At 37.9% G+C, this 15,384-nt stretch overlaps 1 protein-coding gene and 1 long non-coding RNA gene across 2 annotated transcripts in view; both read left to right on the top strand.

The window, feature by feature from the left end:
- Positions 1 to 262: 262 nt before the first annotated feature.
- LOC134342797 (uncharacterized) overlaps positions 263 to 15,384 on the top strand; it is an 85,844-nt gene continuing 70,722 nt past the window's right edge. Inside the window, exon 1 of the long non-coding RNA XR_010017098.1 lies at positions 263 to 520. This is a non-coding gene — a long non-coding RNA (uncharacterized LOC134342797). The remainder of the gene's footprint in view (positions 521 to 15,384) is intronic.
- rh50 (Rh50-like protein) lies at positions 1,057 to 3,262 on the top strand. Its single transcript, XM_063041377.1, has one exon. The coding sequence runs from the start codon at positions 1,167 to 1,169 to the stop codon at positions 2,595 to 2,597; it is 1,431 nt and encodes a 476-aa protein (XP_062897447.1). The 5' UTR covers positions 1,057 to 1,166; the 3' UTR covers positions 2,598 to 3,262.

Here is a 15,384-nt window from a genome sequence, read left to right as displayed (position 1 = left end):
CTACAGACGGCTGTGGAGGTCAAGTCATCGAGTGTATTTAAAGCAGAGATTAATAATTTCTTAAACAGTTACGGTGCCAAAGTTTACGGGGGGAAGGCAGGAAATGGGATTGAGAGGGATAATAAATCAGCCATGATGGAATGGCGGCGCAGATTCGATGGGCAGAATGGCCTAATTCTACTCCTATGTTTTATGGTCTAACTTGTGAAAGGTGTTATATAAATGGAAGTTTTTTTTCATTGCTCTGTGATTCGTTGAAGATCAGACGTTTGATATGACTATTTCCATGCAATGCTGCTGGTTTTGCTGACTACAGCGTAGGTTCCTAAAAGAAGCTATGAGGTTTGGTTCATACAAGAAATTGACATTTCAGCCGTCTCCCCAACATTTTACAGCAGTGCAAAAAGTCTGCAATAAATGTGACTTATAAGCACGTTCGTAAATCTCCACGGATTATTATCATGCAATCAGTGGGCAATTCGAGCATGAACACACCAAGACAGTTCTTCAAGTGGTGTAGGTAAGTACCGGCTTCCATTTCAGTAGACATCATGTTCCATATATAATAGTTTATCTAATCGCTGCCATCTGGTACCATGAACTACGACTTACCTCGATGGGTGATAAACTGACCACGAAGAATGGTGGAGGCAAGCTGGCATGGAGAAACTACAGTATACAGCAATTTCACAAACGTTCCAGACTATTAATAAAAGCAAGTCTTTCCACAATCCAGTTCAAACCGCTGCGGGGAGTCCGACTGCTCTGCAAACAGGAACGAGTCTGCTTCGAGTAGAAATAATTAAAGATCCACTTCGAAAACTACTTTGTCAACTAGCGTTCGAAAGTGTCGTACAAAATCTGGCTGGTCGTTGACCAGTCCGCCGTAACTCTTTGGAAAGTAATGGGGGGGGGGAATCTAACTAGGAAAGCAAATAATTTATTATTTATACTTTTTAACTAATGAAAAAATAAGCCGGTGTAGTGAATGAGCAAAGTTCAAGTCACGTGCTCCCTTCGGGATATAAAAGCGCAGTTTCAGGTGCCCTTTACAGACAGCGCTAGGACGCGAAGAAACACCAGGCTGGCGCAGGGTGACCAGTGCTAAACCAGCTGAAACCGCTACACAGTCCGCGGAGCTTTTGTTGTACAACCTCAGGGGGGAGATGTCCGCTGTACGGTGCCGACTGCCCTTCCTAGTAATATTCCTGGAAGGGATTTTACTTGTGCTGATCGCACTGTTTGTGACTTATGATGACCACTCCGATGCTGCCGCCCAGGGCAATGAGACTGATCACAGCCGTAACCAACTCTATGCAATCTTCCCTGTTTTCCAAGACATCCAGGTGATGATCTTTGTGGGCTTTGGACTCCTCATGGGCTTCCTAAAGAAGTACGGTTACGGAGGAATCGCCTTCACTTTTATGATAGCGGTGTTTTCCGTTCAGTGGGCTCTGCTAGTGCAAGGCTGGTTCTATCACTTCTACGAGGGCAAGATCCACATCGGGGTATACAACCTGCTGACGGCTGAAGCCGTCTGTGCCACTGTCATGATCTCCTTCGGAGCCGTGCTCGGCAAAACCAGCCCCGTGCAGATCCTCATTCTAGCTCTTCTGGAAGTCCCAATATTCACTGCAACCGAGTGGATTATTATAGAACTGCTAAAAATCAAGGACGTCGGGGGGTCTATCACCATCCACTTGTTTGCTTGCTATTTCGGGCTAAGTGTCACCACGGTGTTATACAGACCCGGTTTAAAAGACGGGCACAAGGACGAGGGCCCAGACTATAACTCCGATAAGTTGGCCATGCTGGGGACCCTGTTGCTCTGGGTCTTCTGGCCAAGTTTTAACTCAGTCTTTGCATCGACTGGGGACGGCCAGCATCGCGCTGTGCTGCACACTTACATAGGGCTCAGCTCGTGTACCCTCACCACCTTCGCTATATCCAGCCTACTGGACAAGCGCGGCAAAATTAACATCGCTCACATCCAGAACGCTGCCCTGGCCGGTGGTGTGGCGGTGGGCTCTGCTGCTGATATGATGGTCACTCCAGCCGGGGCATTCACCTTAGGTTGCATCGCTTCCGTCCTCTGCACGTTGGGATTTAAATACTTGTCACCCTTCCTCGCAAAAAGACTCAAAATCCAAGACGTATGTGGCATCAATAACCTGCACGGCATTCCCGGCTTCATAGGGGCGATAGGCGGCATTGTGACTATCCTATTGACAAATGATGAGATGTACGGCCACGGCTTGTATGATACCTTCCCCGAAAGAGTCCCCAAGCAAGGCGACGAGAGGTTGGCCGAACTGGTCCGGGTGCTCCCGCAACTGAAGGCTGGAAGTGGGCGAACTGCATGGGACCAAGCACAGTATCAACTAGCGGCAATGGGTGTGTGTTTAGGCATCGCTGTCCTGGGAGGGACCATCACCGGCTTCATACTGAAACTACCCTTCCTAGCCCAGCCAAAAGACGAGTATTGCTTCAACGACGGCCCTTATTTTGAAATGCCAGAAGTGGAAGAGAAAGAAGAATTTGAATTTAGTGATAAAAATAATGCGAACAACGATCAACGCCTTAAATTTCCAGTTTGATTTCAACTGCTTAGGATGCACGTGCATCGATCTTGCGTCAGTTTTCTGGACGTGCAGCGATAGAAACACACGCTGTGGTCTGCGTATTTTAAGCTAATTGTCCAATGCTTTACCAGATATACTTATTAAAGAGAAGCCTTTAACCCGAATTGAGTTGAAAATTACTGTTTGGCATCGCGGAACGCCTTATATTATAAGTGATTGAAAAATCAGGACGTGCTCACTCCTCCAAAAATCATTCACAACTCCTGCATATTCTTATCTGAGCTTTAGACTAAAACATTACTCGGAATGTGAATCAGAAAATGTTTCTCATACTTGTTTAAAAATGATTTGCCCTATTTTCCCACCTACAACATACGGCGAATGAGGCATAAATTTACAAGTCTGTGGTACCTGCTTCTTAACACGCTGTGACACGCTAATCATAAATGTCAATCTCAGTGCTACCTGCCAGGCCAACTCTGTCCAGACGAGACACTCAGCCAGTGCTTGTGTAAGAGTGAGTTTCCATTTTTCCTTTTTATAAGTCAGTAACTGATTGCTCTTTAACTTCACACTATAAGATTTTAATAGCAACTTTTTAGACCAGACAAAATTAAAAGAATTTTATTTGCAATGAATAAGGTAATGAATAGTTTTAAGAAATTCAAATAAAGTTGTTCAAACACAATGATTCAGTGTTCAGTAATTTCCTGGGTACAATATTTCCAACAATTTTTTAAATGTAACTGATTATGCTTCAGTATTCCTTTTTACTCAAATATGTAAATATATCTATTTTGACTTTGTTCTCCCCGCACCTTTGCCTAAAAGGTGCAGTTCTTCAGGATCTTCCAGAATATTCCACAAATAACCTAGATAATGAATATTGGCAGGGTATTCAGTTCACCATGGGAGAGAAGTTTGTATCCATGCCACGTCCTGTCATTAACTTGATGTAAAACCACTCAGTCCATGCATTTTCCAGCCTCTTGCTTCCACTACCCATTACACCACCTTCACCTCCCCATTCCAGTCCTGACACCAGCTCATCATTTATCTTCTGTAGGAGTCACAGAAATATTAGCATCAAGGAGTAAACATACCACAGACTGAAATAAAAGCTGGTGTTTCCTGATGTTTCCACATCAATTTGCTTCATATTTGCCAACTGAATCTTCAAGGGGACTTTCCTTCATTTCCCTTTTACATTGCCCCTTCTTTGCCCTTAAGGCCTGTAGCCTCTGTTTCCAGACCCTGTAACTCTGTAAGTTGTCAGCAATTGTATCAAAAAGTACTTACAATATAATTCAGATCACTTCCCTATTGGTTATGATTAATCTTCCATCTTTCTTCATTTCATTCTGCATTTAACACCAGTTTTTTCACTGTAAAAATGTAAAGTCAGCTGTTTTCCCCTTTTCACTCCTCATACTCATAGCCCTTTCCAGTTGTCCCATTTCCGTACAATACTGACCACTCATCATGAATATTTTGCTGGCTTTAAAGTACATTGGGAAGTCTTGAAATCATGTAAGTTGCTATATAAATGAATGTTTGTCTTCAGAGATTTGTTATTCTGTTAGTTTGTATGAAAACATATTTATGCCAAGTTAGCACATTCTTCTTTAGCATTTCTCCCCATGGTTCAGGAACTTTAAAAAAGTTTCTATCGTTGTACCTTATCCATTTTACATTTTGTTTAAAGTTATTGTACTAATTGCTTATTGTTTTTCTCCCAAATAATCTAGGTGAATCAAATATGCAACCATGTAGTGTCCAATATACTATGGAGACCTAAATATTATGACATCACACAAAGCTACTCTACCCGTGTAGCTGGGCCTATATTTAAGGCAGCGTTTGCTCCAAAATGTTATACTGGTTTCCTTTTTTATGACCTTATTTTTTTCTCTTCTTCATTTGATGATTCAATTCTCTTTTAATGCCGTGACTGATCTGGCTTCAGCATTCATTTGACCAGTACCAACATTCTATGTTGATTAAATGAACTATTTTTCTAACATTAGCTTCTCTAACCCATAACTTACACTATTGACTCAGAAATAATTACTCATCACTTTCCCTCTCTGTCAAATCTGCATCTCTCTCTTCAGTGTTAGAGTAATTACTCATCACTTTCCCTCTCTGTCAAATCTGCACCTTTACTCTTCAGTGTTCGAGTGAATCCAGTACTAGATTTTCTAGTTTCCCTTTTAACCATATCTTTTCAGCCTCATGAATCTATAAAGCTTCAGAAATCTGTCAGTTTTCCCCCATAACTGACAGATTTCTAAGATGTGAGAAAAGAAACTTATTGTTTTTTTGAAGAAGCTATGAGAACCTTACTATTTTCAGTGAAGAATCTTTGCTTCCATTACTGCAGTTTTAATCTGACTCCTTTTCATGTTAATCGTCCAAATCTCTGTTCACTTCTTTTTCAGACCAAGCTATACTAGAGTTCTGATTTCTCTGTTGTTATTGTAGTTCTGTTTGACTTTCTTTTCCCTAAATTTTCATTCCTTAGCTTTCTTTGTACCCTGTACATTTCAAGTTTTGTTTTAAGTTATTATGTGATTTGCTATCTTTACTGTCCTTCACCTTTTGTGTGCCTTTTGAATCACTTAGCTGGATGTTCTTCAGTGTCCTTCTAAGTCTGTATAGATTTTACATATAAGATTGGATATTAAATATATTTTGGATTTAACGAGCTTACAGGTAAATTTTGGTTATTGACATTTCCTTGCCTTGTGAAAACAATTATACTTTATTATGTGCATTTTAGAAGTAAATATGTTTCAGTTATCTTCTCCGACGGTACAGTGGGTGAATTCAAATTGTGTTGGTTAATCACAAAATAATGGAATATAATTAAATCATAACAAAAGAAGTTCCACCAGCCTAATAATAAGATAGTTAAGCAATAACTTCAGAACTGAATTGGCAATGGCTAGGAAATAAGCAAAGTTCTATTTCTGATGCATACACTCAGTTCCAACTCTATTCTCATTACAGACTACTTTATCAAGACACAGAAAGATGTTTACCATATCACGTTTTCTCCCTCAGTACTCTAATACTGCAGTTCATTTTGGAAATATCATTTGTGTGAGCTAGCTATGAAAAAGATATTCATCAACGTAGATTCTCTAACCATAGTGTATGTGATTTCCTATTCCTCTCTCAGATACTTCCTCTCTGTATCATAATGCAAGGCATCTTTGATCAGCATATTCATGAAAAAAGATGATTCTACAATGGGGAAATTTTTTTTCCTTTTTTTAAATTTTCATTTTGGATTGTAACATTGATCATTATTAAATCATTTGTTTGCTGATGTTGACCTGTTGAGATGGGGGCCCTGTTTTCCCAACATATCAATATTCATTTTCACTGGCTGTAAGTAGCTGAAAAGGAAAGTGTTAAACAGGCATACATCATGTTGTAATTGCTTGATAATGTGAACATCACCCTGATTAAATTATTCCACGATACCATATCTTTGTTCTCCACTCTGAATACTAGTGTTTACTAATAAATCTTAGTTGCCCATAGAGAGGCCAGCTGAAATATTTTTATTTTGAAGTTCAGATGATATCTCCTTACTGTAAATAAGATCTGTGGTTTTATAGAAGGTGTTAACAAAAAAGCTTAAAATTAAACACATTTGAACTCACTTGCTTAAAGTTGGGAAGCTCTCCATTGGAGTGATACAATGGAATGTTCTTAATTCGATAGCATGTTAAAAAATCCTACAGTGCTGCCATTTGGTTTGGCAAGTTGAAAGTTGATTGCCACATCTGTAAAAGGGCCAAGTCCCAGAAAAAAATATTAAAGTTTATTAGAGCACTAACTACCAATTGAATAACTGGAATGCAAGGTGTGTACCAAATTTCAAGGGACTTGATCTTTAATAATTTATTATTTCCACAATCAGTGCCTATAGTCCTCTAAATAATTTGCCCTACATGCACTTTCGAATTTAAGATTCCACCATGCAGAAGTAGATAAATATCTGAACATGCTTTATCAAGATAGTACACAATATCCACATGCAATATAATAATTAAAAGTGAGTCAGGGTGCATTAAACAGATATTAACAGGACCTTTGCCCCTTTTGTTGTCTCACAACCCAGTGACCTAAATTCAGTTCTGGTGCTTTCATTGTGAAGCTTACATGCTTTTCCTCTGACCATGTGTATTTCCATTGTGTTTCCAGTTTTCTCCCGTGTACTAAGGGTTAGTTTGGGGTTGGTAGGTTAAACGGTCACTGTAAAAATATCCCGATGTATTATGGTGTAGAATTGTTTGGAATGCAGAAGGAATTGGTTATATAGAAAATTAACAGTGGAATAGGATTGCATTGTGAGCCTGCCTAACAAAAAGGGACTGAATAGTCTTTTTTTAATATCATAGGAAATAAGGAAAAAGTCTATTCTCATTGACTATGCAGCTAGGGCTCAGTAATTCCACCCAACTGCTACTTTGCTCTGTGTAAAGGATTATATACAAGAACTGGTGTTATATTGATTACATCAATAGAAAATTCCTGAGAGTTATTTCATTAGAAGCTGGAATGTTATGTCAAAAAAGTCTTACGAACAAAGCAGAAAATGGTGGAAATTGTCAATAAATAAACATTTGTGAGATAGTTTTCTAGTTCAGCAGATTGTATAAGGGAAGAGAGTAATTTGCACGCTGTGCTGAGTTTAAGAGGATATTACCCAAAAAAAGAAAGTTATTTTGAAACTTAGGGTCTTAGGTTTAAACAAAGCAAACTATTAAAGACATGTGGTATGATATAGCTATGGTACACTGACAAGCTATTATCAAAGGATTTGCTAGGGAAAAAAACAATAGTTATTTTTTAAAAAATAGTTAAAGGTTTATAAGTGGTCCATATCTCTTTAGGACAAAAAAAAAATCAACAGGAAAAGTAGTCCATCAGTAGCTATGTAAATAATTTATTGATATCAATGGAAAAAAAAATATTGCCACAAAAGTGGATCTAGTAAGGCTGGAAATTGGGAAAATTTGAGAATCCATTAAAGGTGGACTGTGGCATTGGCATGAAAAAAGAAAGTTAGGGTAGAAAAGGAGGAAAATAAGAAATATAAAAACAGATGGTAAGAATTTCTATAAGGGTGTTAAAAGGAAAAGACTAGCTAAATTTAATGTGATCCTCTTAGAGACTAAGGCAGAAGAATTTATACTTTTGGGAATAAGGAAATGGCAAAGAAATTAAATAGATATTCTGTTCCCGCTTTCATGAAAGGATACACAGTGAACCTCCTGGAAATGGTAAGGGACTAAAGGACTAATGTGAGTGAGAAATTACAAAGGAATTATCATTGGTTAAAAAAAGGATTCAATTACGTAATACAAAGGTGACATGTCCCCGAAGAAGATGAACTGCATCTTAGGGTTTTGATTGGGATGATTAGGGAGATAATGGGTGCACTGATAGATCTCCAGATGGTTCCTTCAGGTTGCAGGTTAGCTTTACCCTTCAAGAAAGTGAGGAAGAGAGAATAAATGAATTGCCGGGAAAATACTGGAACCTATTACTTAAGAAGCCATGAGTAGCAACTTAGAACAGAATTCTAGTGTCATCCAGAGTCAACACAGATTTATGAAAATTGAATCAGCTGTGATATATCTATTAGATTTTTCTGAATTTGTTATTGTCAGGTTTGTGAGGGAGACCTGCTATTGTGGTATATTTAGACTCTGATAAGTTGTCACCAAAGGGGTTATTGAACAAAACTAGCACATGCTGTAATGGGAGCAATATACAGTTTCTCAATGAGGGCTGGTTAATGGACAGAAGATAGGAGTGCAGGAATAAATTGGTCATTTATGAGATAGGAGAGTGTGAACTTGTAGCATATTGAATGGATTCAGCTGATTTTTTATCTATATCTATGAGTCAGTTGGATGAGGTAACCAATTTTGCTAACAATACAAAACTGAATGTCAGTATGAGCTGTGAGTAGCATTCAGAGAGGCTTCAAGGAGATACAGACAGGGCAAGTGAATAAAAAAGCATGACAGATAGAAAATAATGTGAAAAAATAGGAGTTCATACACCTAGAAAAGAATAGAAATGATGAAATATGGAATGGTGCAATGCTCAGAGGAAGCTGAGTGTCCTTGTACATGAAATCTTGTGAGTTAACATGCAAGTAAGCAAGCAATTAGGAAGATGAATCCTATTGGAAGTGGTTTTGATTACACAGGAACATCTCGCTCCAATTACATAGAATTGTGGTGAGTCCATTTCTGATATACTGAGGAAGATCTAGCTATCCTATGTAAGGATGGATATACCTACATAGAAGGAATGCACTGTAAGTTTTCTGATTGATTGCTAGGATAGTGAGCTAATGGTTCAATGAGAAATGACATAGATTGTATGTTGCTCTCTTTACATCAGGAAAAAATGTCTAATAGGGCTTGTCAGGGTAGATGAAGGTTTGGCGTTTTGTTGGGTGGGGAGTCTAGAATTAGGATCACAGTTTTGTAATAAGCCATCCGAAACACAAAATGAGAAAAGTCACACTGGAGCTTCTTGGAATTCTTGGAATTCTCTTCCAAAGAGGGCTGTAAAATTTCTTGCTCAATATAGTCGAGAGAGGTTGATTGATTTTTAGATTTTTAGATTTTAAGGGAATATTGGACTGAAGCATGAAAATAACTGAGATAAAAGCCTTGATTTGAGTGAGTGGCAAAGTGATAGTGGCTTCACAGAGAGATTAGATTCAAGCATGTTTCCCTCAGGTTGGAAGGTAGCAAATAAAACCTTCCCATTTAAGAAGGAAGGGAGAGAGTACAAAAACATAACTGTAAACTAGATAGCCTCACATGGGTTTTAAGAAAAATTCTGGAATCTATTATTTGAGAAGTGATAACTAGCAACTTAGAACAGAACTATCCAGAGTCAACACCAATTCATGAAAGTAAAATGGAAGGGCTACTCCTACTTCTGTTCCTTATTTTGTCATGATTGTATGTAAATCAAACAACTTCCACTGTTAGGAAAGCTGAGTCATATGCATGACTGCCCATCAAAATGTGTTTAGTTGACGGATACATTAACTCTGTTTCATAGCTGACTTGACCTGCTAAATTTTCGCAGGATCATCTGGTTCATTTTTTTTGCCTTTCCAGCAGCTGTGGTATTTTGCTTTTGTATTAAATAGAACTACCACACTGTTACAGAGTTATAAGGTGAAGTACTGCTTTCTGAAAGACCTGCATGGTCAGAATACCATTGCATAAATCTGTATTAGTTTTCAGTATGTGTTTGCAAATTTGAAAATCTGCATCCAAAGCAATTCAACAGAGAAACCTTATCTGTTATGTGCTAACGAATTATAGTTTAAAAGTCCATAGGTCACTGGATTTCTGCAGCAAGTAAAGGAAGCCTTTCAGCTTGTTCTGCAAAATCTAGGTGATGAAATTTTGGAGGAGCTGGGTGTGGGAGGTGAAGAAGTGAGGGGAAGCAGCAAATACAGACTTTTGGTTAAAGAGTCAAACTGATTTCGGATTTAGCTGAATCATCATCCAATTTTTTAAAATTTGATTTTGTCTAACAGACAAAATACTGGTGTTTGGTGTTGTTATTCCCTTATTATTACAGTTTTATTTCTCCAAATCAGTTTAGATAGCAGTTTGTCAGGGGATGTTGGAGTATGAATACGACAGTAACACCTAAATAAATACTGTTTAGTCAATTTTCTGTTATATGTTGATGTCACCAAGAAACATATAATCAGGTTACTTAATAGAAATTATTTTAAGTCAAAGATATTTACTTAAGGTGTTTTGACAAAGGTTTTAGGTTTTGAAAGGAATCTTGGTATAAACCAAACATGTTAAGTAGTATTTTGTATGACCAGGGGTTGGATGAGAGCAGTTATTTTCAAGAATCTCATTAAGTCACAGACCATCATCTTGGCTAGCTTGCTATAGCAAGTGTGTTCTGTTAGAAAACATATAAAGTTTTTTTTAAAGACTGAAATGCAATGTCAAAGGAAGGAAGAAACCGATGAATTGCAAAATACTAAACTTGTTTTGATGGACATAGCAATTCAGCCACACAGGCATTTCACTTGGTACTGGCCCATTTGTTTCCCTGAAACTGTAAATCAGCAGGTTTCACCAAAACTTACACAATCAGCCATCGATAATTTATAGCAAGGTTTCCCTTGAACTTTAGGAGCTTAAAGTGGGACATAAGTAATGTAAGATCAACAGAAATCTGCATAACCATTCTGGAGCAGAGGTAGGTGTAGTGAGTACTGTACTCCAAATCTTTACTCCTTTGTATGAATAGAAAGTGTTGCTGCCCTCCCAACCATCCTTTACAACAATTAGCAATGTATGTCAAGAAAGTATACAATTCTGAATGTTTACTAACCACTTCATTCTAATACTCTTAAAATGTATTCAAAGATCCCCAAGATTCAACGTTGGTCTTAGCTCTGAAAAAAATAATAGGTTTCCTAAAAAATTCCAAATAAAACAAAAGTATTGCTTTAAATATGCTTGCATCGAAAATTCAGTTGTGACATTCAGACTCACATTCTTATGTCCTGCATGCTGAACAATGGAGAATTTTGGCAGAGGTTTCATTGATAGGTGCAAACATTTAAGAAATGTGGATGCAATATAAAAACAAGTACAACTTTCCCACTCCTCAATTTCTTTTGTCCTTTGCCTAGCGTATCTTTGGTACAATAAACACATGAGGTTCTGCAGATGCTGGAAATCCAGAGCAATACATGACATGCTGGAGGAAGTCAGCAGGTCAGGCAGCATCTGTGAGGGGAATAACAGTGGACATTTCAGACCGAGACCATTGATCAGGTAAAAAGTGATCCTGATGAAGGGTCTCAGCCTGCAACATTGACTATTCATTCCACTCCATAGATACTGCCTGACCTGCTGGTTTACTTGAGCATTTTGTGTGTTGCTCTTATATTTAGGTAGCTCCTTAAGGCTAAATATTTATGAAATTTCAGCCCATAATATTTTAGAGTTAGGATCTTTAAAATACTAGAGCCAGCCAAAGAACAAAGTACAAGTTCTAAGAAATAGCATGGGACTAAATTTCTAGAATGAGATCTACAGTACATACTACCTAGTGGGCACGTGGCCAAGTGGTTAAGGCATTGGACTAGCTACCTGAAGGTCGTGAGTTCGAGCCCCAGCTGAGGGAACGAGTTGTGTCCTTGAGCAAGGCACTTAATGACACATTGCTCTGCAACGACACTGGTGCCAAGCTGTATGGGTCCTAATGCCCTTCCCTTGGACAACATTGGTGTCGTGGAGAGGGGAGACTTGCAGCATGGGCAGCTGCTGGTCTTCCATACAACCTTGCCCAGGCCTGCGCCCTGGAGAGTGAAGACTTTCCAGGCACAGATCCATGGTTTCGCAAGACTAATAGATGCCTTTACTACCTAAACAGAAGGAAGTTTTTCAAGCAACACACATCAAAGTTGCTGATGAACGCAGCAGGCCAGGCAGCATCTCTAGGAAGAGGTACAGTTGACGTTTCAGGCCGAGACCCTTCGTCGGGACTAACTGAAGGAAGAGTTAGTAAGAGATTTGAAAGTGGGAGGGGGAGGGGGAGATGTTGTTGTTGTTTGAAGTTTCCATTCATTTGGGATAACACTTCCTCAAACTCAGATTCAAGGGCCAGCACTATGCATCAGAATTTTGATGCACAGTGCTGGCCCTTGAATAACAGCAATATTATCAGTGAACATAACTTTTTAAAAGTTTACTCTTAATGAAAGTGCAGTCTGTCACAATAATAATGAAATGTCATGCCTTAAAGACATCCAATTGCATTTCCTACCTTGTGATTTTATGTATTTGATCTGCTTCTGACCATACTAAGCATCAAAATATATTTATACAATGTAGTGAGCTCTTTGCCAAGTATAGGAAAGGAATGGCACATTTGAAAAGTTATTTACCTATGGTTGTTGAGGTGTTGTTACTTTTGTTAGCTCTGTTGAGTAGAATTTGTGTCCATATTGTATTATTTGCCCACAATGAGAATTTTAGTTTGGATCCTCATTTTTATGCTTATAATTGTAACTTGAGCCTTTTACTGAAATCTGTGTCCCTTATGATGTCTTGCATCTGGCATTATAATTTAGTTTAACTGTTCTTCCATTGTGTGGATAAACATTTACATTGAAGATTATGTCTGTTATATCAATTAGAACTTTATTTCTGAACACCCCTGGGTCTCTTGTCCAAATACTTTATCCATTAAAGTAACATTTTTTTCCCTGATTTTATTTTATTGAAGAAATAATGTAATAGAGAAAGAGGGTGCAGCCCTGAAAAACCTATTTATTTATCTATTGAGATACGGTGCGGAATAGGCCCTTTTGTCCCTTTGAACCGCAGTGCACAGCAACTCCCGATTTAACCATTGCCCAATCACAGGACAATTTACGACGACTAATTAACCTGCTAATTGGCACAATTTTGGACTGTGGATTAAGCTCTCCAATTCTTTCTTGTACTTGTGTAGTGAGGGCAATATTGAATACTAGAGATGCTGTAGTTCTGAAGTAGCATTAGTGTAATATCCCATAAGTTCAACGTCCCATGACACAATCTAAAGAAGAGTTGCATTCGTCTTTCACTGTTTTTTACTGATATTAATCCCTTTATTAACATCAATAAAAGTCTGGAGTCCAACTGGTACATTTCCCTACATTATAATAGAGACTACATTTCTATAATTATGAAGCAATTTTAGGAGTTCTAGTCAAAAGGTATTACATAAACACAATTTTATCTATTTTTCTCTCATGTCAATTTGAGCATAAGCCTCATAATCATACATATTATACAAGGTGATACATCACTTAGAACTATGTTACCAGTCAGAAAATATAATAGAACATGGAACCTAGAAGGCTGAATAGGAACAGGCCTTTTACAACTAATATTTGCACTCAACACAATGCCAAATTAAACTAGATCTCCTCAGCCTTTACATGATCCATAATCCCTCCATCCACTACTTTTTCATGTGTTTATTTAACTCTCTCATAAACACTTGCCTGACACCGGCCCCCTAGGCTTGCGTCGACGTAGTTGACGTAGTAGTAGTCATAAACACTACAATTATATCTGCTTCTTAAACCCTTATATTCAAATGACAGGGCTTTTAACTGAAACATATTATTATTCTATGAAATAATACCCATACAAAAGCAAATAATTTAAAATAAATATTTCAATAAAAAAATTATGCATAGAGATCTACAGTCTAATATAATTGTCATTCTGTAAATCAAATAATACAGCCAATACATCAATTTCCTTGCTACCCCCACCTCCATCTGCTGTATATATGATGCACATTCCAGTAATGATAGAATTTTGCGGTTGCAACTGGAACTAAGATCTTGCAATCTCATTAACAAATAATACGTGATACTGGAATTGTCATCTGCACTCCTGCACTTGTCTGAGCTAGATGCAGAAGGGCTATTTCAATGACTCTCCTGAAATCCAACAGTGAGGTCTGAATGGCAACAATGCCCAAAAGATGGTCAGCAAAAATAGACTGAAAGGGGGGTAGAACTTAGCCTGCTGAACCGGTTGTGAGTTCTCTTAATAGTTCGCAAGGATTTAAAACACATTGAAATTGATGTACATTATCTAAATATATAAAATCCATTACACATTATGAAACAACCATATAACATGCTTATATAAATAAAAACATCAAACAAAACAAAATTATTTCAAAATATAACTCAAACTTCCCCTTTACCACCTCTACAATCATAAAGTCTCTTTTTAAATTAATGGACTCTAATTGAGGGCAAGATCCAAGAGGATCCTCTCAAGATTATACTATGTGAAGTACTCCACCTTACTTTCTTACCTGGGCATTTAGCTCCTAAGTGACTCCTCCTCCCCCCCCCCCCCACTGATGACCTCCTGTCTCCATCGTCCTTTGAAATCAATGGTATGGTTGGATTTCATCAATGCTTCTGCAATCTATTGCATCCACTGTACAGGGGCTGGCCTATATAGCTTCTCCAGATCCCTGTTAGTCAACCTTACCCATTTCCACCTTTCATGAAGGGGACTTTGAGAGGTGGAGTAACCTGGGGTCCAGCAATAGATCCTAGTGACTTTTGCAGTGCCATCCATCATTCAGTAAGGCCCAGGTTTTATTAAAATGATTTAAATCCTGAGTATCTGACCAGAACTCCCAGCAATCTCTATGAAATCCAGGTCATTGAAATAAGAAAATCAGAAACTAATGTAAATAACTGAGAGATGAATGGAGAGTTAAAGAAAGGTCTTCAAATTTTCACCCAAATTAAACAACATCAGAAATGTAATAGTTAAATAGTATGGAACAGGGAAACAAACAAAGTATCAGTTTAAAAGGGATGTAAATATCAATAAGATTGATTGGCTACTATAGCCCACAAATGTGAAGAAGATCTAAAATTATTGAATACATTATTAAGCCTACAGATACTCCCCATCCTGTGTATTCACATCATTTGTTATTTTCTTTCATACTTCTGACTTCTACAGTATTTTTTTTCTCTGTGAGCAATCATTGATTGAATTTTGCTCTAATATGATTATTTCAGTTAATGGAGTGAATATGAACTGCAGAAAGAGGCAAGAATGTAAGTTATGAGGTCCAGAATCTCTTAAGTGATAAGTTGCAATTTATTGTCATAGAGTCAGAGAGTCATAGAGCACAGAAACATGCCCTTTGACCCATCATGTCCATCAGA

The sequence above is a fragment of the Mobula hypostoma genome, chromosome 2, assembly GCF_963921235.1.
Source record: "Mobula hypostoma chromosome 2, sMobHyp1.1, whole genome shotgun sequence".
NCBI classification, from domain to species: Eukaryota; Metazoa; Chordata; class Chondrichthyes; order Myliobatiformes; family Myliobatidae; genus Mobula; species Mobula hypostoma.
Note: the sequence above shows the minus strand (reverse complement) of the source record. Positions and strands in the feature narration are given on the sequence as shown.